We start from the raw sequence: 25,933 nt of genomic DNA, 5'->3' as shown, positions 1-25,933 counted from the left end.
TAATGGTGTTACGAGGTCCTCCTGAAGCTATTCCAACTCATAAAACTAGTGGGGACATCGAAGATCTGCATGTTGATCGATTTGAACATTAGGATCTGTACTCAAGGATAGTTTGGAGTGTCGTAGATGTCGAACGAATTCTGTGGTGTGTCTGTAATGGTGTAATGATAAACCGTGGAGCTGTCCCAACTCATAAAAATAGTGGGGACATCGTTGATCTTTTTGTTGACCGATTTGAATATTAAGATCTGAGTTCAAGAACTGTTTGGAGTATCGTAGGTATTGGAAAAGATCTGTTATACTGCTGGACAGGCGCGAGATATTATCATAAAGCATTTCAATTTCAATTATTTAATCAGAATGTGGTAAAAAATGGGGTAAGGAATCAACCCCATTTTTTACCACATTCTGATTAAATAATTGAACATCAAAATTAGAACTCAAGGATAGTTTGGATGCTTTAGATCATCCTAGTGACCATAACCTGACTTGGGCAATATTTTTACTGGATGGAACAGTTAATTTTTAACATTTTTGCTGAAGAAAGCAAGGCTCTGTCTCTTAAAACTGAATTTTGACAGCTGATTTTCGTCTTGGGTCATATATGACCCATCCGTATTGAATCGGTTAAAGCAGGATGATGTACTTTCGAATTTATTGTTCAACATTGCACTCTAAGGGCGAAATTAGGAGATCTGGTGTATAGAGGAACGGCACTGTCATCACACGGTCGCATATGCTCCTGTTTTCTCAGTCCAATACATGTAAATTTTTACATTTTACATCTCGATAACCTCCCTATCTTTATCTCTCTCTAGCTCAATATGTTCTGATCATATTTTGTTCAGGATTCACTCTTCTTTTGTTGATATATTTAAATTTCTAGTCTACTAGACCATCTTTGAAACGAAAAAACAAACACATCAACAACAAGAAATGATTTGTTTTGTTATCGTTGTTCATAGCAACGAGCTTTTTTGATCTAGTATCCATTTAATACTAGCTTTATGTACCCGGCCTTGCTCGGAATTGCCAGTTTGATTCGCAGACTTTTTTTTCACAATCGGAAAATGAATAAACCAATTGGTCAACAGGATAATTGCGTTTTCTTATCGATACTTCATCATTTGATCAGAAGAAGGCAGATTTCATTTGAAAACATTGACTGATTTTGAAGAAGGGAGCAAACCCATAATCGCCATATTCCGGGCAAACGTTTATTTCTAAAGAAGGAAAAACATCCACCGATGCCTTATTCCGCAAACGTCTATTTTTAAAGAAGGGATCACATTCACCATCCAGAAGGAAACACATTAATCATTGCTTGTCACTGGGCAACCATAATTTCGATAAATGGTTAAATTGATCGATAACTAAACAATACAATAATGGGTTCAGAAGTTAGGCTGGAGCATACACACAAACATACAAACATTGAGTTTTATATATCTCGGTACTTATTCAAAAGTGACGTATGTGATTTTGTAAACAAAGATGCATACGTCGATTTGTCAAATATGATGGCACTCCTACGCAAAACCAACACAACGAACATGTAGCCGAAACCTCCCCCTACCTGTATGTGGCGATGGTTTGCGTGGAGTGCTATCAGATTGCAGAAATCAACGTTTAAATTTTTGTTTACAAAATCACATACGTCACATACGTTGAATAAGTATCCGAGATATATAGATAGCTAATAGCTATATGTATTCGGCTTTGCTAGGGACTGAAAAGTAAATTATTCAATTAAAATGTCCAATGCTGTAGCACAAAACCCACAGAGGTAGATCTACCGCTCATAGAATTGTTCCTTTGTATCAATCTATTTTTATATATTTGTTTGGCCCTTCTACCTTTTCAATAAACATCTTCCAAAAATAGAGAATAAGTGTACCAAATCTGGTTGTAATTTATCCTGGGAGTTACACTGAATTGCTCATTTTTTTAAAGACAACCCTTCCCCCATAACTTCCCTTTTTTCCCCAATGACCCTCCCACCTCCTTTTGTTATCTTCTCCTTGGGATAGAAAATGTGTACACCAATTTTGGTTGAAATCGGTCCTGGGAGTTAGGTGTTACACTGAATTGCTCTTTTTCTAAATACAACCCTTCCCCTTACCCTCCCTTTTTCCCAATGATCATACCACCCTTTGTTATTTCTCCTTAGGATAGAGAATGTGTACCAAATTTGGATGAAATCGGTCCAGGGATTCAAAAGATACACTGAATTGCTTGTTTTCTGAACTACTACTTACTTTCCATATGATCGACTACTCTTAGTGAATATGTGTACAAAATTTGGTTGATATGGGTACTGGGGTTGGGAGTTACACTGAATTGCTCGTTTTATAAAGACAACCCTCCCCCATACCCTCCCTTTTTTACAATGACCGCCCCACCCGCTTTGTTATCTTTTGTTTAGGTAGAGAATGTTTGTATCAAATTTGGTTGAAATCGGTGCAGGGGTTCAGAATTTACTCTGAATTACCCGTTTTCTGAACCATACCCTCCCTCCAGACCCTCCCCCTTTCAAAGATTACACTCTCATATGGTTGTCTCCTTATATTGAATATGTGTACAAAATTTGATTGAAATCGGTCCTAGGAGATGCAAGTTACACATAATTGTTCGTTTTCAAACAAACCCTCCCCCTTTTCTAAATGACCCTCCCACCCCTTTGTCAACTTCCCCTGAGGATAGAGAACGTGTGTACCAAATTTGGTTGAATTCGGCCAAGTGGTTCAGAAGTAGTTAGCGAACATACATACATAGATTGATTTTTATATATATAGAAGAAGAAGAAGAAAGATGACCCTCCCACCCCCTTTGTCAACTTCCCCTGAGGATAGAGAACGTGTGTACCAAATTTGGTTGAATTCGGCCAAGTGGTTCAGAAGTAGTTAGCGAACATACATACATAGATTGATTTTTATATATCCATTTAAATTTAAATTAAATTTAAATTAAATTAAATTAAATTAATATTACTTCCATTTCTGGATCTCTCATTATCTCGATGGTCCCTTCAATATCGAGATGTACAGAGTCGATTCTGGTTTCAGTAGCGTATCATCGGTGGCCAGTAAGAAAGCAATCTAGCAACTGATCGACTTAGCCTTCGTAGTATGTGCGCAGATTCAAAATCCAAAGATCTCAAATTGATCTCAAGTGGGGCCATAAAACTCGGATCATTTAAGCCATAGTGTTAAACTCAAGTCACTTTACAAAATTATTTTTGCGATCAATTTACCATATATAAAAAAACAAAAGAAAGTAGTAGCTCGTGACATCGAATTTTTAGAGTTGATCACTTCTCCGATTTTTTCGATGTTCCTGAGGACCCTTTTTCGGCTGAACGAGATTTTTTTTCACACATTTCTATAACAAAGTCGAAAGATTTAATATGAATCAGAACGGCTCATCGTTTTGGAACATAATTATGTTTTAGAAATCTATCCAATTAGGAATTATAACCAGCATAAAGTTGTCAACGTTGCATTGAATATGTATAACAAACAATCACCCAAGTAAGTTCTGATTTGGGCTGATTTTCATCCCTTCTCATTAAAAACTTCACTCACGCAATGCTCACGGGTTGACATCCACTGGCATATTAATTCCAAGCTTAACTCAACTACGAACAAATCTTCCTGTTCCACGAAACCGGGCTTATTCGAAAATTGAGAACACCTGCGAAACGTTCCAGCCCAGCCCACGTAAGTCAAAGTCCGAAAGAACGTGACCGACGTGAGGCACTTGATGATGCTCCGATATGTGAAAGCATTTCTCGACACATTCCATCAATTCTAGAAAACTATGTGCCGTTCCGAGAAATGCATCCACTGACTGGGTCGTAATTATGCAAAGGTAGCGCAAACTGTGCCACATCACACTCCCCAACGGTGGATGACGGTGCTTCAGTTTCTACAAAATCATAAACAAAGAACCATCCATCTTCCCAAGGATTCAAATCAGAACGAATTCATGTCAATCACGTAGTTCGCCTTTGTTCGTCGGTGATACCGAAGCCGAAGCGACTGACTGGCCGCTGCTGAACAACGCAAAAGCCACCACAACGGACCAACCGAAGTTTCGGTTGGTTGGTTGGTTGGTCGCTTGGTTGTGGCACATTTGCCCGGAATTCAACTTATCGATCAGTTCAAATTAGTTCACAGCGTCCGAAAGTTTTTCCCATTTCGTTGCGGAATTTCTCTGGTGGCAACTAATCCAGCCTCGTCCCCCTTCCAGCTCGCGCCAGCTTCGACCCGGTATCGATCTATCGTCTCATTCACAGTTGCGCCAATAATGTGCAAGGCCAGGGTAGCCACAACAACACCAAAAAGAATGGAGAGCGAAAAAAGATGTGACACTTGGACAAAGACGGAAAAGCTTTTTCCACCTCGACGAGTTTCATCAGTTTTCCGTTCATTCATCTGTGGATATCTGCGACCCAGCAGCGGACAGGCGATGAACAGAAGGAGAGAGAAAAAATAGAAACCATTGGCAGCGTGGTGTTTCTTTCTCATTTACTAATTCCACTGGGAAAGAAAATTATGAGTTCCAGAGAAATGCCGGGGAAAAAGTTCGAGATGCTGGAACTGTCCGAAGAAAGGATGGACTTGGTGACGATGATTGCACCAGTGGCGGAGGTAGGAATAGAGAAGTTTACACGCAGTGCTAAATTTCGTCAGAAAATGAATTGAGAATATATTTCTTAATGAAAAAAGATGAATCTCAGTCGAATCTGAGAATTCGTTAGCTAGCAGATGTTGCTCACACCAATAATAAATAATGTTGAGAACCTAAGTGAGCCTGCAATATTTTCTAAGAGGACGCAAAACTGAAAGAAGTAATTCTCGAATCATCTTTAATCTATTGAATAAAAACTTTGTAATTGCGTGTATAATGTTGAAATATTTTGCAAGATTGATTTTGATTTACCCCACCCAACAGTGTAAAACCCGTCCTCCCCAGAAAAAGTCAAACGCCACTGGTGCCCCTGGAGTAATAAAAAGCTTAACTTAATGTTCCTCCGGCATGGCAACGCATTCGAGAGATGCTTCGGAGTCCCACACACAGAGCATCATACCACTCTATTCCCGATGGACCGTCGGTCGGTCGGTTGATGTCGACAGGACATGGTGCGCTAATGGACAGCAGCAGCCCTTCCAGCAGGCAAGCAAGAAATAAAAATGGTAGCGCTAATCCTTTACACAAAAATGTTGCTTCCGGGAAATCCTTTTCCATCGAGTCGTTTTCGCTGGCCCGCATAAGACTACCGTAATCCAATAAAAAGCACCCTAATTAGCTGACTTAGTGCAAACGTTCCGGATGACCGTGGTATCCGTACGAACGAAGCCTGGTGAAGATGTACGAACCAGGGATCACCCGAAAGTAGGAACGTGACTCATTAAGGATGTAATAAAACCGATCGGGGGAGATGGGTGCCTATCTGTTTTTTTGGTACTTTTATACTTCTCGGATATTGCTGAACGATTTGGCCTACATTCTCGTTAGTTCCAATCCAGTGCTAAGAAACTAATCCCAAAATTGTGTTCATTTTCTCGTTTCAGATCATGTGCGGGAGTTCCAGTGTGGGAAGTTCTACTATCGAACGTTCTACCTGGACGAGGAGCGGGACTCTCTCTACGTGGGTGCAATGTAAGTAGAAAGACAAAGTCGAAAACTCCACTATCACATTGATATTACTATGCTCATACCGTTAAGTACTTCGACACGCACGTGCAACGTTCCCAGAGCTGCAAGCACCTGGTGTCATTCTATTATAATGTTCATCCTTTTGAAAGGTTTTCACGTATCCATGAGCCCAAATCGAAAAGGATTGTAAAAATTTTAATTACATGAAATAATTAATCCTCTTTGTCGACGATGGGGGAAGGGAAACTGCTACCAAAGGGAAAAGTTGCGAACTGAAACGAGTAACAAATTTAAAGTTCTCTTCCAAACACACAGAGGATAGTGGGGCTGATGAATTGCTTTGGATATTTAATTCCAAATAATTGTAGAATTTGTAAATGCTTTTGTTTTCCTTTTGAAATATTAAAAATTTTAAACATGGATGTGTTGCTTAATATCGTGTAAAAACTTTGTGATTATTCCTTGCTGTACCCTACAAATATTTACCAAAACATGCTCGTTACACTTTTTGCTTCACATCCCAACCATTTTCGGTTCGGTCTGTCCGTGACTTATTTAGAACTGGAAAGGCGTTCAGCGGAAAGAAGTAGGTAACACGCAGCAGCGTAGAATAATTAGCGGGAAACGTGAAATCAGATTTAAATAATCCTGCCACCGCACCGCAGTTTGTAGATACAAAGGAACCCCATTTCGGAACAGTTCGCTAACTAATGTGGAGAGTGTGTACAATGGCATTAGTTATGCAGAGGATGGGAGCTGCAGTTTCTTCGTCTTGTGGTGCTGCTCATCGGATTGTTTTCGTCTGCACCTGGTATAGAATGGAACCAACTTACTACCGTAAGCCGCGTCTAAGTACAGAAACATGTTGTGGGTTGTGCAGTTTTAGACGTGGGGCAGAGATTTGGCCCCAATACATATTTAAGGCGATGAGCATGTAGCATGAGTGCTTGACAGTGTGTCGCTGTAATGCAAGAATTTAGTTACATACTGCCGTACGAAACATTGCTCGTATGTGTCAAATCACAATATACTAGTTTATCATTTTTCGTTGGAAAATTAGAAGCAATGGGTCAATGGATTCCTATATGTACCTCAATTTATGCTAATGATTTAACCAGTCTTCAGTTAGTTAATATGGCCAAATAACTGGCCTATACAAATTGACATTAGGTCTATCGGGCAATTTAAAATGCGGGTTAAGTTGAAACGGAAGCTGTAATTCAGATAGGAAATGACCGAATGCTCTGATATTTTTTTTTCATCAAACTAGTCGCCTAAACGCACTTTCTGACTGCCATTCCCGATAGATTGCATCTTTCAAAGGCAATCCCTGCCATTGTTTATTTTTCGCCCTTTGCGAAATCCAAACCAACTATTTGACGTGCCAATGAAACAGGTCTCAAAACGATGTTTGGAAGAGTTTTTTCATCAAATTTTCACGGTAAGTAATCATTCCATGTTTAATAAGCATAATGAATATGAAAAATCGTTGAAAGACCCGTTTTAATTTCTGTATTTTGGTTGTTTGATATTGCTCTGCATGTTCAACTCATCGGGACAAATAGAAATGCGTGATGCGGGGCAAGTTGAAACAACGATTCAAAATATTGACATAATATTCTTTATCCGTATTTATTGCTGTGGGACAATTAAATGGACCATACTTAAGTTTATTTGTTTGTGTAAAAGAGTACCTATCAAAATCTGGAATCTAATTTTTATGCGAGTAGATATCAAGATGAGACAACCAAAGTGGGATTTGTTTTCAAATTTCTAGAGCAAAGCCTACTATTTTATCAGTTCTTCTCAAACAGGTGACAATTTTAAGCTAATTTCTGGAAGAAAATCAAAATTGTCAAAAACTAACATGGGACTCTTATGCGAATCCTGACAGTATTATAGCCACATTTACAACCTCGTGCTTCTTGAGTCTCACTGAGTACATACATTTTGCCGTTATTAATACGACAAAATTAGCTTACGTCTGAATATAAAGCAATGTTTCAACTTGCCCCGATTTGCGGGGCAAGTTGAAACGATGCATTTCAAAAAATAATTTTAATATAAAAATATTTATAAAAAAGTTTGTTAAGGTTGCTTATTTTTTATGTATAATATTTGGCCCGAACTAGCAAACATCGCAAACGGATTCAAAGTATATCAAAGGGTGATTTTTTACAGCACTTCGAATTTCAACTTTGAAAACACCGTTCAGCTTGCCCCGGTGTCTTAATGGTAGGCAAAATAGTTTGCCGCATTATAGACCGGAGACTTTAACTTGATTTAGCCATAATGCTTACATGAAGACTTAGTAGAGTAAATTTCATATCTAACTTAATCCTAAACTTCTAAACAGCCACCGAAAGAAAAAAAAAACAAGTTTACACAGAGCGAATTTTGTTACCTAACTCAGCGAACGCAAGAGGCTCGGAAGCCTCCTTTCAAGAGGCTCGGAAGCCTCCTTTCAAGAGGCTCGGAAGCCTCCTTTCAAGAGGCCTCCAAGAGCCTCCTTCAAGAGGCCTGGAAGCCTCCTCCTTCAAGAGGCTCAAGCCTCCTTCAAGAGGCTCAGAGCCTCCTTTCAAGAGGCTCGGAAGCCTCCTTTCAAGAGGCCCGGAAGCCCTTTCAAGAGGCCCCAGCCTCCTTCAAGAGGCCTCAGCCTCCTTTCAAGAGGGCCTGGAAGCCCCCTTCCAAGGGGCCCCGAAGCCTCCCTTCAAGAGGCTCGGAAGCCTCCTTTCAAGAGGCCCGGAAGCCTCCTTTCAAGAGGCCTCAACTCCCTTCAAGAGGCCCGGAAGCCTCCCCTTCAAGAAGGCTCGGAAGCCTCCTCCTTTCAAGAGGCTCAAGCCCTCCTTTCAAGAGGCCTGAACTCTCCTTTCAAGAGGCTCGGAAGCCTCCTTTCAAGAGGCCTCGAAGCCTCCTTTTCAAGAGGGCTCAAGCCTCCTTTCAAGAGGCTCGGAAGCCTCCTTTCAAGAGGCTCGGAAGCCTCCTTTCAAGAGGCTCGGAAGCCTCCTTTCAAGAGGCTCGGAAGCCTCCTTTCAAGAGGCTCGGAAGCCTCCTTTCAAGAGGCTCAGAAGCCTCCTTTCAAGAGGCTTGGAAGCGTCCTTCCAAGAGGCCCGGAAACCTCCTTCCAAGAGGCCCGGAAGCCTTCTTCCAAGAGGCTCGGAAGCCTCCCTCCAAGAGGCCTGGAAGCCTCGTTGCAAGAGGCCCGGAAGCCTCCTTTCAAGAGGCTCGGAAGCCTCCTCCAAGAGGCTCGGAAGCCTCCTTCAAGAGGCCTCAGGCCTCCTTCCAAGAGGCCTGGAAGCCTCCTTCCAAGAGGCCTCAGGCCTCCCTTCCAAGAGGCTCAGAGCCTCCTCCAAGAGGCTCTGGAAGCCTCCTTCCAAGAGGCTCGGAAGCCTCCTCCAAGAGGCCTGGAAGCCTCCTTCCAAGAGGCTCAAGCCTCCTTCCAAGAGGCCTGAAGCCCTCCTTCCAAGAGGCCTGGAAGCCTCCTTCCAAGAGGCCTCAGCCCTCCAAGAGGCTCGGGAAGCCTCCTTCCAAGAGGCCTCAAGCCTCCTCCAAGAGGCTCGGAAGCCTCCTCCAAGAGGCCTGGAAGCCTCCTCCAAGAGGCTCAGGCCTCCTTCCAAGAGGCTCAAGCCTCCTTCCAAGAGGCTCGGAAGCCTCCTCCAAGAGGCCTGGAAGCCTCCTTCCAAGAGGCTCGGAAGCCTCCTTCCAAGAGGCCTCGGAAGCCTCCTTCCAAGAGGCTCAGGCCTCCTTCCAAGAGGCTCAGAGCCTCCTTCCCAGAGGCTTGGAAGCCTCCTTCCAGAGGCTCGAAGCCTCCTCCAAGAGGCCCGGAAGCCTCCTTCCAAGAGGCTCAGGCCTCCTTCAAGAGGCCCGGAAGCCTCCTTTCAAGAGGCTCAGCCTCCTTCAAGAGGCCCGGAAGCCTCCTTTCAAGAAGGCTCCGGAAGCCTCCTTTCAAGAGGCCTCAGAAGCCTCCTTCAAGAGGCCTGGAAGCCCCTTCAAGAGGCTCGGAAGCCTCCTTCAAGAGGCTCAGGAAGCCTCCTTTCAAGAGGCCTGGAAGCCTCCTTCAAGAGGCCCAGGCCTCCTTTCAAGAGGCTCAAGCCTCCTTTCAAGAGGCCCAGCCTCCTTTCAAGAGGCTCAGAGCCTCCTTTCAAGAGGCTCGGAAGCCTCCTCAAGAGGCCTCGGAAGCCTCCTTTCAAGAGGCCCGGAAGCCTCCTTTCAAGAGGCCTCAGGAAGCCTCCTTCAAGAGGCCTGGAAGCCTCCTTTCAAGAGGCCCGGAAGCCTCCTTTCAAGAGGCCTCAGGCCTCCTTTCAAGAGGCCTGGAAGCCTCCCTTCAAGAGGCTCAGCCTCCTTCAAGAGGCCTCAGAAGCCTCCTTTCAAGAGGCTCAGAAGCCTCCTTTCAAGAGGCCTCGGAAGCCTCCTTTCAAGAGAGCTCCGGCCTCCTTTCAAAGCTCAGGCCTCCTTTCAAGAGGCCTGGAAGCCTCCTTCAAGAGGCTCAGCCTCCTTTCAAGAGGCTCAGAAGCCTCCTTCAAGAGGCCTGAAGCCTCCCTTCAAGAGGCTCCAAAGCCTCCTTCCAAGAGGCTCGGAAGTCTCCTTTCAAGAGGCCCGGAAGCCTCCTTCAAGAGGCCCGGCCTCCTTCAAGAGGCTCAAGCCTCCTTTCAAGAGGCTCGGAGAGCCTCCTTCAAGAGGCCCAGCCTCCTTTCAAGAGGCCCAGGGCCTCCTTCAAGAGGCTCAGCCTCCTTTCCAAGAGGCCTGGAAGCCTCCTTCAAGAGGCCTCGGAAGCCTCCTTTCAAGAGGCCTCAGAAGCCTCCTTTCAAAGAGGCTCAGCCTCCTTTCAAGAGGCTCGGAAGCCTCCTTCAAGAGGCCTGGAAGCCTCCTTCAAGAGGCCCGGAAGCCCTCCTTTCAAGAGGCTCAGCCTCCTTCAAGAGGCCCGGAAGCCTCCTTCAAGAGGCTCAGAAGCCTCCTTCAAGAGGCTCAGCCTCCTTCAAGAGGCTCAGAAGCTCCTCTTCAAGAGGCTCAGAAGCCTCCTTTCAAGAGGCCTCAGCCTCCTTTCAAAAGGCCTCGAAGTCTCCTCTTCAATAGGCCTGGAAGCCTCCTTCAAAGGCCTCAAGCCTCCTTCAAGAGGCTCGGAAGCCTCCTTTCAAGAGGCCTCAAGCCTCCTTTCAAGAGGCCCGGAAGCCTCCTTTCAAGAGGCTCAGCCTCCTTTCAAGAGGCCTCAAGCCTCCTTTCAAGAGGCTCCAGAAGCCCTCCTTTCAAGAGGCTCAGAAGCCTCCTTTCAAGAGGCTCCGGAAGCCTCCCTTTCAAGAGGCCTGGAAGCCTCCTTCAAGAGGCTCAAGCCTCCCTTTCAAGAGTCTCCAGCCTCCTTTCAAGAGGCCTGAAGCCCTTTCAAGAGGCTCCAGCCTCCTTTCAAGAGGCTCGGAAGCCTCCTTCCAAGAGGCTCAGCCTCCTTCAAGAGGCCTCAGAGCCTCCTTTCAAGAGGCTCAAGCCTCTCCTTCAAGAGGCCTCAGCCCTCCTTTCAAGAGGCTCAGAAGCCTCCTTTCAAGAGGCAAGGCTCAAGCCTCCTTTCAAGAGGCTCAAGCCTCCTTTCAAGAGGCTCGGAAGCCTCCTTTCAAGAGGCTCGGAAGCCTCCTTTCAAGAGGCTCGGAAGCCTCCTTTCATGAGACTCGGAAGCCTCCTTTCAAGAGGCTTGGCAGCCTCCTTTCAAGATGCAAAAGAAGCCTCCTTTTAAGCTCAGAAGTCTCTCTACAAGACGCTTAGAAGCATCCTTCAAGAGATTCAGAAGCTGATTTCTTGCAAAAATCTCGGAAACCTCCTTCCAAGTGGTTCGGAAGCCTTCCTTCAAGAGGCTCGGAATTCTTTTTTATAAGAGGCTTGGAGGCGTCCTTTCAAGATGCAAAGGAAGCCTCATTTTAAGTGGCTCGAAAGCTGCCATTCAAGGGTGCGGGAGCCTCTTATCAAGAGGTGCGGAAGCCTGCTTTCAAGAGGTGTGGAAGCCTACTTTCAAGAGATTCAGAAGTTCCTTTCAAGAGGCTCTGAAGGCTCCATTCAAAGGGCTTGGAATTATGCTTTCAAAAGGATTGGAAGCAGGCTTTCAAGAGGGGGTACCTCAATTGTTGCGAAAGTTTGGAGGGGTACTTCTAAATCTCAAGAAAAAGGTTGAGAACCACTGAACTATTGAATCGACCGATCAAGATGCGGTTTTTGTTGAGCGGAATCTCTTTAGTATACAGTTTAGCTATGTGGATTTTCATTTAGTCTGCACTTAGCGCTATAAACAGTATTTTATTTTATCAGGATTTTCGGACAACACAAAAAAATCCTTTTCTAACCTCCCTCGTACCTATGTAGGTTATCAAAATTTAATCAATGATTGTTGAAATGTAAACCTATTGCGTCTATCTGGATTATTCGTCATCTGATAAAATATAACTTAGATGACTAGAAGCAGAGGGGTGTAAGTGAAATTTTGGTCAAAACAGAGCTGACTATAGCAAAAAGTGCTTTGGCTCTAGAGCTTTTCAGCAATGTATTGATATAGTTTGTAAATGAATCATTTGTTTGAGAAACTGCATAAGTCCATTTTACACTATTTCGAGAAAACAACAAAAAACTGTTTTTTAACAATTTTGCACCGAATCTTTCGATTTCTTCGATACAGATCAATCGTTTTTAGCAAAACTCAACACCCTGGGGCACTTTCAGTGCAAAAAATGTAAGCAGTTCTCCACAATTGCTCTTCAAAGTACGTGGCCATATGAAGTTTCTCAAACAAACGAAAAAAATCTCATACATTCCTGAACAAAAATTTTTTTTTCGTATTTTTTGCCGGAATATGTGTTTTTGGATTCAGAATATATAAAAATCTCATTTTGGCCAAAAATGTTACATATGCAGTTTCTCAAACAAAAGGTTCAAATGTTCAAAACTCACAGAAAATTAGTAATTTTTTGAACTTCTATACAATTTGTATGAAACGAGAAAATATTGAAAAACGTTGCCCTCATTTTTTCTAAAAATCAACCCTCTCTGATAAAATCAACAAAATCAACTGATAACGTTATTGTTTTGCAAGGGACCGGCATCATGAACAATTCGTTTACTCAACATACCCAATATAGCTGTCAAGCAAACGTTCCGTTACAAAATTAATCATGGCACATCTACTAATTACTTTTAAAGAATTGAAAGCAATTGATAGCTTGTGTCGCAACTGGAAAGTTACATAAAATTATCTGGTAAAAAAAGATACGGCACGTAAAATTTATTTCGACTGTAAAACAAATTATGCAAATTACAGAACCGTCCATTAAGGCCCGCACGGAAACAGTTCGCTAAATCAGTCGTCTGTCCTATGTAGGTACTGTTCTGTTGACTATAACAAACGACGCTTTCCTCGGCGAAATTCCAATGCTTCGACACGGGTATTGCCAACGAAAACCATTTCACTTTCGATTGTTTTCCTGGAAATACAACTCAACCTTCAATTGACTCAACTTATGTTGTTTCGTGTATTTTTCCACACGCTAACAAATCAATTTCGAAACTCCGGAAATGGAGATGCAGAACTTCTGCGGAGGCAGCATCCAAGACAAACGAACGCCCCGGCGACAGTCCATCTCGTGTTCCGCTCGCTGATGGTGAAATTTATTTGCGAAAAAAAAGCGAAAAATTCAATTATTTGTTTGTTATAGTTGAATATCCGATGCCGGCCAATGTGACGGGTTGGCACCCGGAAAGCTGCCTCCGAACGAGGGTTGCACAGCGAAAGTCATGGCATGAAATTTATTGCTATTTCCCGATTTGTGAACAAGGAATTGTTGGTAGGGACAGATTTTGCACACTTGTCTATACCCGATTTGCCTCTCCTCAGGCTCGAAGCCATGGATATTTTCAAGTCTCCTCAGGGACACGGCTAAAAGCATTGGGAATGAGGACCTTTATGTATTCAGAAGCTAATCGACTGTAAAACATATTTTAATTCACTCAATTGGAACTTTCTTTCTCCAACATCCTTGATATGTTCCAAGAAAATCTACGAAAAGGAAGACGGGGGACCGTTTGTGTTTGCCCAAAAGTCATCGTTCTGAACGGGAATGCGATTGAATTTCTCCGTTTCTTTGTCAGGATCCCAACCGAAGGCAACCGAGCCGTTAAGTCATCTTCGGTCCACGCTCCCTGGCAGCCTTTTATTATCTCCATGTTTACACACCCCAATTGGCAGAAATAAATTGATTCAGTTTGATTTTGCAGCTGGCTGTCATAGTCCGGATGGTTCGCAATTCATGGGTGAATAGATTCATCGACGATTCATCATGTCCAATTTTTATGGCTGTTTTCGAGCTACAGCAAGATTTTCTACAACACGCTGATTCGATAGAAATGCTAAACTTGGTTGTAGTGGGAAAGTACATCCCTGAAGCGTTGAAGTTCTAACAATACGATTATTTGTACTATATGAATCTCAGTCAAATATTTTTCTTTCTGTGTTTGCAATATAGTTTAGTCGCATCTAGTGAAGTGCCACTAGTGATCAGATAGGATAATCCTCGGGTTCAGTCGCAAGCCATTACACAGTAAATTTGCGGTTCTCCAACAAACGACTAACTTTGTTGTTCATATCTGCAGTATCGTTTCAAGAAACGTTTCACTACTGCCCTAATTAAGCCAATGCACTGGAACTCCCTGGCCATTGGTCCACGGGCATCAAAAATTAACAGTATGAAATTGCATCCGTTTTAATCTACCGAACGTGAGAGCGGCGAAACATAAACCGGCACTATTATCACATCAAAAAGCAGCTGGTCGGACAAGCGTCTCAAAGATAAATTTATAGCCACTTGAGAGGAAGTGTATTTGGTTCAGCGCCGCCGAGATGGAAGAAAACTGCTGAAACACTTTCCTCACCAGCAACGAAGGCATCTCAAGAGTTGCGGTGTTGTGAATAGTAACGCCAGGGGAGTGCCTTCATCAGGGCATCAGTTCTAGCTCTAGCCATTCGGTTGTAATTGTTGCTATTTCATTGCCATAAATTTCCTTTATTTTGCCCGAGCTGGGGAAAAACTGTCTGCTATCGTCCAGACGTCCGGAAAACACGTACCCGCCGTTTCCTACGATGGGCGCTCTTTTACTGCATTTCAGCTCGGAAAATACAAGCGACGGGCCAAAGCCGGCTGAATGCAATTCCCGCTCGCGTCTTACCTTTCGCTGGAGTTGCCCCAGCGTGCAAATTAGAACTGTTCAATTTTAATATTTGCAATCAAAATCACCAAATAAGATTAATTTCGTGGAGGTTTTTGAGAAATGCGTATTTTTCGGGCGAGGATTTAGAATAAAGCAATCTTCTCATAGTAAAATATGATACATGCAGTTTCTGAAACTAAGAAATGTTTTCAATTATGCTCTAATACTATTTTCAAAAGTTGGAACAGCTGCATACATATTTTTAGACGATATTTACAAGACTAAGCAAATACGATAACACCAATGCATTTTGAAGTTGTGAACGGGTCTGCTGTCACGTCCAGTGGAATGAAATCCACTTGCTTGCGCTGGTTGGGAATGCATGAGTAGGATATCGAAAATTCAAGTGCATCACGTTCCACGAAATGTTCCTCCCCACGATAATTGATTGCATTAAATTTAATTGTCCAGAGCAGCAGTTACCGCCAAAGAGCAATGCAGTTGTTTCTCGAGATAAAGTTTTGCGGTGAAACATATTGGCTATCTGCGGCGGAATTAAGCGCCTTACTGGATTCGATACATTACAAGGTTATGGAGATGGTTGGATTACTACTGGCACTTGAATTATCAGATAATGGGTAGATTTAACTTACTGCAGTTTAATTATCCGAATCATTCAGTTGAGCTGAACAAAAAAACACATTTGGAGAGACTTTACAATCCATTTTTTGTAAATAAACTGTATTGTTTCATTTAACACGCTTTTATGTAGATACTTACCCGTTTTCTAAATAATCGTCGATATAAACAAACTATTTGGAAGCATAATGGAATATTTACATACTAACAATAAGTATTTAAAAGAAATTTTGAAAAATCTTGAAAGGTTTCCACAGGCTTATTTTGAATCACCTGCGATTATTAACTCAGATCATCATTGAATCTATATTTATTCGGCAGCTCCTTCCAGTCAATTCTTTCAAATGGTTTCACAAAGTTTTGTTTATGATTTTTCTTTAATCATTTATAGAAAGTTCTTCTAATATATAATCATAAAATTTCCCATAAACAAATAAATCTAGAGTTTGCAAAATGATCCAGAACATTATCTCAAATAAGTCTATGGCAAAAGATCGAAAGACAAAAAATCGTGAGTACAAGAGGTCGAAAAAACAAAACTTCGAAAGGGACGGAAGGTCGAAAGGATAAAAGGTCGGAAAGACGAAAGGTCGAAAGGGAGAAAAGGTCGATCAAGAACAAGTTGAGTGTATTCCAAAGGAGCTTGTGAAATGCATTTATTTTCAATCGTACTTGAATGTCCGCCCAATTTCCATAAAAAATCTCACTTAGTATGTCATTCCAGGATAATTCATTTTGATATTTTCCATTTAGTGTTTTTATAAAATATTTTCATAAGGATTTGCCCTTTCATATTAATTAGAACTAGAAATGAAAATCTTGAGATGTGAGAATTTCATTCGATCTTTTTTCTGGAATTTCGCCAAAATGTTGTTTTAAAAAATAATGACAAAAATCTTTGTGAACTCTCATTAACTTTTTGCCTTTCTCGTATACTAAGTATACGTAAAGGCTATAAGATCACTCCAAAACCGAACTTTTGATAAAAGGCTCGGAGACCCATAGTGTTATATACCAATCGACTCAGCTCGACGAATTGAGGTGATGTCTGTTTGTGTGTATGTATGTATGTGTGTGTGTGTATGTGTGTATGTGTACAAAAATTTGTAGACACACTTTTTGGAACTTAGCATTGGCCGAATTACTCGCAACAAGTTCCATTCGACTGAGAATCTTGTCCCATTGTTTGCTATTGAAAATTGGCCAGATTGGACTATGGGATTAGAAGTTATGGCCAAAATACTATTTTCTTTGCGCAAAACACGCTAAAAAGCACTCACTCATGTTTTAGTATTGTTTTGCACGAGAAAGGGACCAACACCGCTAGGTGGATTAATCAGGGTTTTTTTTCGTATTTTTGCACTAAAAATTTATAAATTTCCAGACGTTTTCCATTACGTTTCTGACGAAAGTTTTTTTTTGGTAATCCAGAAGTATCACAAGAGAATATTCTTGATGAATCATTGTCATTATACAAGTTTCAGTAATCCAATAATTATGAAGATCAATAACTACGCCCGCCAAATCCTTACAGTTAGTTGGAAAAAAGTAAGAAATATAAGTAAAACACCTCACTATATAGCTATCGAGCTTAACTCTGCATCTCTACAATAATTCAGCCAGAAACAACGTTTGTCCTGGATTTGCTTTGATAAGTGATACGACCGTCAAGTATTTTTAAAAGTTCGCAATAATTCCGCAATTTAAATTTTATTGAAGAGATATTTCTTGCGCGTGAATATCGTCTAGGGCAGCGGTTCTCAACCTGGTGTACATGTACCCCTGGGGGTACCTTTGCTGGTCTCTGGGGGTACCTGAGACAAAAAAGGGTAATGGCGGACGTTGTATTAAAATTGCAGAGAATACTAATGTTATGAACTTTTTTCGAATACACTTAAAGACTGTTATTTTTCAGCCTATTCTGTTAACTTGACGTTAAGTTGCCAAATATAACATCATCAATATTTTCTTTTGAGCATATTCATGGGTGCCCGACGTTTGGCATCAATACATTGAGCCCTCTTTTTTGCATAAGCAAAGTGGGATACATGTCCATGCGGTGAGCTACTTGAGTCAAATTTTGGAATTAGTCTTAACTTAACATAACATGTATAACAGTTGCACATAACAAACATCGTCATTTGAAAAATCGGGGTTAGACATTTTGAAACAAGAATTACAACGTTTATTTTTATCAAATTACCATTATCATCATTCGAATGTCTTGTTGATAGTTGGATGGCAAGTTTCTGTTTTAAATTTGGTATTTTTTGTTTAATTTTTTTTATAGAAAATCAAGAATTCAAAGCAGTCCCGCACGACAGTATCTTGACTAATTCATAATTTTTACTTCGTAATTGTTCTTCAAACTAGTTCTCAGTGAAGTTTGGGACAAACCGAGCACTAATTTTGACATATTATTAGAGAGGAGTTCAACGCAAGTTCTCTTAAAAGTTGGAGTCCTGGAGTTTATAGAGACCATGCGCTAATTACGCAAGGGTTTGTCATTTTCTTACACTTCATACTAGCGCGGAAGAGGATGAAAAAAAATCGAAAACTTCTCTACGTAACTAGTGTACTGCACAATAGATGCCCGGGGTAAAAGTTCTATGATTGTGACCCATTTCTATCCAAAAGAAGCCATGATCTTTCGTTCGTCGTTTTTCGTCTTTTAAATTACCATGTGAAACTATTTTTTCATAGCTTCAGTATCAGATTTTTGCTACATCGGTTTGTGAATGAACAATCGAAATACCTACATACTTGATTCCCTAGGCATAGAACATGACCAAATCCGGGACTCGTCTTCAATCTGGTCACATTCAGCATGATCTTCTTCTGCAATTCATATTTACGCTAAGTTATAGAAGGTTCAAGAGAAATGACGTAGTATTATAATTTAAGTTTCTCAATCAAAGGCCCAAGTAACTTAATTTTTAAAAGATCCATCAAAAATTCACACTTCTTTGAAGTACAAAAAAAATGTCAGAAAAAAAATACAATGGACAGTGATATTCTTTTATTTCCTGGAATTTCGTACAGAATTTCAAAGTTTCACTCATAGTCCCATATTCTCAAAATATTGTCTGATACTAATAAAAATCATAATTTCGAAAATTTCCAACAGTTTTGATAGTTTATTTTTCAATGGCTTAATGTGAATTAATGCATTTCCGAATAGCAGCTGTTAAGTTTATTGTTAACTGCGATGTTTCGAAGCCAATCTATTATTTTTGCATGCATATATCTTGAGGCTAACACGTTGAATTGAAACTCTTATGCCTAGGAAAGTTTAAAAGAAAAACTTCCAAGCCCAGATCGGGAATTGAACCCAGCCGACTTCACCGTGGTCTTGAAGCGAAAGACTATCATTTTCACGAACTATTGATGCAAGATCAGCTGAAACATTTATATTTAACTTTACGACTACGCATTCTTTATTGATAGAAACGGTTTTTTTTTCGTTTCCGAAAGTCTAACTCGGGGATTGTGTCTTTCTCAGTGGGTAATTATTTGTATCGTTTCACGTCTAAGATTTCGTCTGAACGTCTGAACTGTTTTCTGTTGGTACATTATTACGGAACACTAAACATAGTGATATCACAGTACTGGCCAATAGTGCTATTTCAAGAACTATTTTTTTAATATCAAACACTTTTATTTTTCATCGAACACCAAGATCTAAATTTTAAGTATTTCGTCGGTAATCCGATGAAACTTTTTGAAATATGAGCCAATAATAATAATATTTTGAAATATGATAGCTCAATTTTCATTAAAAAAAACAAGGGGTACCTCAAGCAATGCAAAGGTCTGAAGGGGTACCACTCATGCAAAAGGTTGAGAACCGCTGGTCTAGTGTGGTCTAACCGGTAATACCGGTATTACCGGTCAATTTTGAGTACCGAAAATACCGGTTTTAGAGACGGAAAATACCGGTATTTTCGGTATTTCTAATTTTGTTGTGTGTATAAAAAATCTCGAATAGTTTTCAGTTCTAAAGATTCGCCGGGCCCCAAACACTTACAGCAATTGAATGCGCGCATGATTGAACATTTGCACAAGTAAGCATCATAGACGACGTTCACGCTACCGCAAAAATCTATCATCATCGTAATTAAGCATACATGCTGCTCTATTCTTTTAACCATATGTCAAATTGCCAATGACTTTTTTCTTCAATGAAATTGTGAAAACGGTAAGTGCTGTAGTAGTTCTCTTCCGTTCTCTTCACGGGGCCGTTCATAAAACTGTGGTCGATTTGAAGCTGCAATCCAAACTTATCTTCTGTGGTTATGATTTTTGTTTTCGGTAGGTGAAATAATTCAAGCCCTCGAACCTGTTCAAGCTGCTGTAGAACTACTATGTCGATGCTCTCAAAGAACGAATTCAAGAGACGATCAGAATACGCTGATTTGTTTGCTTTTCTGAATTATCTTGCCGAAAAATAATTGATCAGACATGATTTTGGCATTTTCTTCAAGGCATCCATCTTTGATTAAGCAAGTGGACGAGATCTTGAAGCGTCTAATCATTTGTGCATCAGAGCAGAATGCGTAGGCAATGACCACATCTGACGACGGGTGCATAGAAGATATCTCTATGGACGATTTTTTAGGTTTATCTGTAAAAGAACAACTCGTAAAGAGACTGCAGCAGAGCAAATACTTGCTTTGCTGGAGGGAATCACGTTTACGTTAGGATCTTTGCAAGAATTCTCCTACTATGAATCTAAAGGGATTAAGGCCAAGTACTTGAGACTGATTTTCGACGCTCTTGGAATTATTCGTCCAACTTCGATTGAACCAGAGAGGGCATTCTCAGCAGCTGGCAACATTGTCAACAAAATCCGATGCGGATGATGAATTGTTCAGTATGTTATGTTTACTTAAATTTCACTTTGCCCAGCTCAACAAGCAATGGTTTTTACACTTGAAGTTTATCAATAATATTGTTTATTGTTTTTCACCCAAAAGTTCAAACCAAAGGTTTTTTTATTTCTGAAATTTTCACAAATACCGGTTTTTTACCGGTATTACCGGTATTGACTCCACCAAATACCGAATACCGGTATTTGTCAAAAATGGCCAATACCGACCATCCTAATCGTCGCATAATCATATCGCGACGAGGAGAAAAAGCAACATGGTCTTAGGCTTCCGCATGCGATCGTCGATCGAAGTAAAACGCACTCCATCCATCAAACACTAATTATTTTTACCTTTTTGGTTGCTCGCCGTGGAGAAAAACCCACGCATTGCATGCATGGTGTATAAATGGGCAATATTGTTTTTTTAAATATTTTTTTTTCCTGGATTTAGATAAATTTAGCAGTTTTTCTCTCGTCGAATTTTGCCCATGGCACATGGCAGGGATAAAAGTTCCAAGACCTCCCAAATTGCTATAAATGTAATTATATCACATATTAAATACAATGAAATAACACTTACTTGAGTTGATTGCAAAAGATATTTTAAGACTAGCACTTTAAAATTAATAACATTTTGTTAGATTATAAAAGCTGGTCGAAAACGTGCTGACGATGACTATTCAGTGATGAAGTAGAATGTAGTACAGGAACAACTCATCGTAAGGCTTCAGTCGGGTTGATGGAATTGATCGGGAAACGATGAGATGGTGCGCTGCTCTCCAGAGATATCCAAAACCAAAACCCTTCGTCGGAAATAGCCCTTTATCTCGGTTAGTCCCAGGCAGTTGGATAATGAAACAAATAGTTTGAAGATCATTTGCAATCCAGTAGTCGCACAGTGCATGCTGTAGTTGGTGCGTTGAAACGGTAAACGGAGAATGGCGTTATTTCTCAAAGACCGAGGTGCAACGTTGATGTTCACTTGCCCAAAAATCATTGGGCAATCTAAGCGACCTTGAAAAGTGTCGGCAATAAACAAAGCCCTCGCCGTATTCCTACGTACGTGCAGAGGCTCCAGATGAATTAGTTGCCAACGATCGTGGTAACTCGGCTGAACAGGATTTAACCAAGGTAACTTGCATAGTGCGAAGCGCAACATACGATACATGCAGTTCAAATGTGAGTTGACAATCCAAGATCACTCCCAAATCCTAGATATGGTCCTCGCGTGCAATATCTGCATCCAGTAAACGATAAGTGAAGTTAATCGGGTCTTTTTTCCGAGAAAAAGAAACTACTCAGTCAACACAAGATCGCATATGATGTCACATAAGATGCAAAAGTGGAGGCCATATGGGTACTTCCCCATACAATATGTGCGTATAGAGCCTCCACTTTAACATCTTATGTTGCATCATATACGATTTTGTGTTGACTGGGTACTGAACATTTCTTCGGGTGTACCATCATACTTTTGAGCCTGCACCAATCTGCGAACACTGCAAGCTGCTGCTGGAAATTGCTGTGCGCCGCCGCGCCGCGGCCGCCGTCGATTTTTATGCGCCGCCACCATTTTTGACCGGCGCGACGCTGCAATTTCAGTTCCGTAGCCGCGGGATGATTTTGGGAGTTTATCCTCCTTTCTCAATTTGCTAGAAGAAAAATTCCGATTAAACCCTTATACATTTGAAAAATTTCGGCTGCGCCGCTGAAAAAAAAAAACACACTCAAACCTTTGGCATTGTCACTTGTTGGGAACATGCAAAAAGATTTTTTGTTTAGATTACTTGTTTTTACTTAATTGATCTTCAAATATTTTTAAATATGATACATAATTGTAGCAATCCATGAACCCAAAATAAATTAAATAATTAAAAATGTTATCGCCATATGTTTTAGGTCTTCCAAGAATTTCCTGGAGTTTAGGCTTTCAGATCTCCACGCCTCAACTAATATCTTTCGGGCTATATATCAATATTCCTGGCGATGAGATTAGACACACCTTCAACATGTGTTTTATAACAGGTAACCCAAGAGTTCCGTGGAGTATAGACCTTAAGGTCTATACGGGTAGTGAAAGATCTATTAGCTCCTTTTTGAAATGCTTCTCGAAATGGACATGCTGAACATGCTGCCGATTTGTCCTGTTTTATTGTATTAATGTGTTTCTTGAGGGAGGGTCGTTTAGCCGAAATCCATTCGGCCGAAAGTCATTTGGCCGAATGCCACTAGGCCGAACAAACCATTAGGGCGAAACCCATCTGGCCGAAAGTCATATGGCCAAAATGGTCATTTGGCCGAACGGGTCATTCGGCCGAAAGGGCCGAAAGGGTCATTAAGCCGAAAGGGCCATTTGGCCGAAAGGGTCATTTGGCTGAAAGGGTCGTTTGGCCGAAAGGGTCATTTGGCCGAAAGGATCATTAAGCCGAAAGGGTTATTAGGCCGAAAGTGTAATTTGGCCGAAAGGGTATTCTAATTGCTGTATTACAAGAATGTGTTATCCATGTTTGTATAATAATTAGATTTAGGGGACATTTGTATTCTTATAGTCATTGTAACTTCAGATGTCAGATGACGATATTATTGAATAAATAAAAATAAATAAATAAATATTTCCCCTACAAGAATTCCTTCTATAGAAATTCTCCGGAATTTTGGGGAATTGCCCCTCCAAACAATCAGGCAATTCCTCTCGCACGAATTTTGTGGAATCCCTTCTTCCAAAATTAGGATGAATTCCTCCTTAAGGAATATGGAGGAATTTATCCTCCGAGGACCCTGGCAAATTACTCACCACATTCTAGAAATTTTAAATCATTCTCTCTCTAATAGCTCTGAGGTATTTCTTCTTAACTAGTGATGAACTTTATTTTTAATTTAAAAATCACTTTAATAAAGGAAGAAAAAAGATTTCTTCTTAACGAATTATGAGCAAATCTTCTCCTATGAATTATAGAAAATTTCTTCTCCTTGTATTTTGGAGAATTCCTTCGATAGGACTTCTAACAAGTTCCTTTTACAAGAATTCCTGTGAAATTGTGGGGGAAGGTGGTTTATACTCCCAGTGTTTCAATTCACTCCAAGAATTCCTTATCTATGAGTTTTAGGGACATTCTCTTATCCAGGAGTTCTGAGGAATGGATAATACGTGGCCCAGAATTTCTGGATGGGAAACTCCTGAAAAATTTCCTTCATCAGTTCATGTAAATTTCTGTATGATTTTCACATATGTCCTGCAGGAATTCTCTCATCTGATCTGTTTTGTTGACATTACATCCCCGTATCGCATCTTGGTGTTCATCAAGCACTTCTACAGTTTTTATCAGAGTCTGTGAAGTATGAACGAAACCATCGTAGAAAGCTACCGTTAAAGGTTCCCCCAAACACACGCGATGCGACAATGGCGACGCAATTCTATCGTTTGGCAGCTGCAATTCTAACGCTGCTGGTATGGAAGCGTAAATGTAACATTGCCATCGTCGCGGTGATGAAATCGCTTAGGTCTGGGGGAACTTGTTCATTTTTGCAATCTCAATGTCGTGATTCACTTTATCGTATGCAGCGGCGGCCAGGTCCGTGTAAATCACATCAGTCTGCGCACGTTGCACCATACTAGGTATTGGTTATATAGGAAGTCATGCAGAGCAAGTTGGTAACTGTCGATCTCCCAGACGTGAAGCCATGGAAGAAGGTAATCCAGATTCCTTGCGTTGCTCGTTGACATATTGCCAAAAGCATTCAGGATGCAATTTGAGGTTGCGTTAAATATTGATCTGATATCGAGAGTAACACTCCTTACTGGCTCGCTTGTACTCGTAATTGAGTTTAATATAATGATTGCGAAATGAGAGTGAACGATGCTTTGTGAATTGCCGCAAAACAGCTCTTTTAGTAGTTTTCAATCGTCACAACGAGCTAGAGTACCAAAGAAAACTAACTATTTCGCCAAGACGTTAGGAAAAGTTTGCTCTGCAATATTCACATATTCTAGGTCCAGAGTGCTACGCCAATCGGCGATGGAAGACAGTTGCTCAGCGATGTTATGATGGCCGGCTTTGCGAAAATCGAAAGATATGCATTCATAAGGTGCAATTAATGAAGATGCAGCTGTGCCATGATCACTAATGAAGCAGAGGTCCAGGCGAAGATTATTCTCGTTGGCGATGGAATTTATTTGAGATAATGCTGCTGAGCTATAACTGTCAAATAGCGTTACCGCTCCGAGGCGTAAAGAAGAATTATCGGTATCCGGATGGAGATAGCCGTTATGCGAAGTTATGTACGTTATGCCTGGTAGATTAAAATCCCATAGAACTATGATTTCATCAAGAACAGTTGCTATTTCAATAATATATAGAAAAGCGAACTGCAGTGAGCTTCACCATATGATGTACCCTGGACTCGGTCAGGTGGGATATACAGCTCACACAAAAACAGTTTCCGGTCACTAAATTGATCGTTGCCCAAACCTGTTCAAGGCAGTCCCACGAAGAGTTTACGACAGTTTATGAGTACACCGCCTATGGTTTTAAGACTGTTGTTGGAATTTCGATTACATCGAAAAACCTCGTAACCAGGACCAAATATCTGGCTGGAAAGCATGTCATGATTCAGCCAAGTCTCAACGAGGACGATGATATCGAAGCACTGATCAGACGCTGCAAGGTAGTAATCCTAGATCGTGGAAATAATGCCTCCCACATTTTAGTAGTAAAGCAGCAGTCGTTCATGTAACTTCTGGAGCGGATGTGTGAAACTGCAAGCGGTGAGCGAATCAATTCGAGAATATTGCGAAACGATGGGTGGCTTAGAGGCTTCCATAGAGCTTACGGCGAGCGTGCGCACTGGTGTGACTCGATGTAAACAGTACGCTTTGATTCATCCGGAGAAAGTTGACTGGAAGTCGTAGATTTTTCAAAGAAGAAATGTTCAAAGAAGAACTTGCCCGAATTTGGATTTTAGAAGACCTCTTCTTTTTCTTCTTATTGGCATTACATCCCCACACTGGGACAGAGCCGCCTCGCAGCTTAGTGTTCAATCAAGCACTTCCACAGTTATTAACTTTCTAAGCCAAGTTACCATTTTTGCATTCGTATATCATGAGGCTAACACGATGATACTTTTATGCCCAGGGAAGTCGAGACAATTTCCAATCCGAAAATTGCCTAGACCGGCACCGGGAATCGAACCCAGCCACCCGCAGCATGGTGTTGCTTTGTAGCCGCGCGTTTTACCGCACGGCTAAGGAGACCTCTTCACCGACCCCATACACAGGACTGGGACGGTTGCTGGTCGTCGTCTGGAACGGCTCGACTGTGTTGGGAGGATCCAAAGCTTCCATCAGGTTTCGGGCAGTCGTGCATCCCAGTTTCCCAGCCTTAATTTCTATTGTAGAGATGTCAGACCAGCGGCGATATACAAAGACCCTTTGTTTTTGTGAAGATTTTTCTACAGAATTTTATTTGCAGAATTAAATTACAAAATTTGTGTATTAATTTGTGCAATATAAAGTAGATATATTGAAAAACATTAAAAACAACACAAGAAATCCTTGCATAAATCTCAATAATATTTACTTGCCATTTGATATTC

At 41.2% G+C, this 25,933-nt stretch overlaps 1 protein-coding gene across 2 annotated transcripts in view; it reads left to right on the top strand.

Moving 5' to 3' along the window:
- Nucleotides 1-25,933, top strand: part of LOC134210897 (semaphorin-2A) — a 367,095-nt gene that overhangs the window by 239,950 nt on the left and 101,212 nt on the right. For both annotated transcript variants that reach the window (XM_062687324.1, XM_062687323.1), the window contains exon 3: nucleotides 5,577-5,664. In XM_062687324.1, the coding sequence (XP_062543308.1) occupies nucleotides 5,577-5,664 (88 nt within the window). The remainder of the gene's footprint in view (nucleotides 1-5,576; nucleotides 5,665-25,933) is intronic.

Source organism: Armigeres subalbatus, chromosome 2 (genome assembly GCF_024139115.2).
Source record: "Armigeres subalbatus isolate Guangzhou_Male chromosome 2, GZ_Asu_2, whole genome shotgun sequence".
Taxonomy (NCBI): Eukaryota; Metazoa; Arthropoda; class Insecta; order Diptera; family Culicidae; genus Armigeres; species Armigeres subalbatus.
Note: the sequence above shows the minus strand (reverse complement) of the source record. Positions and strands in the feature narration are given on the sequence as shown.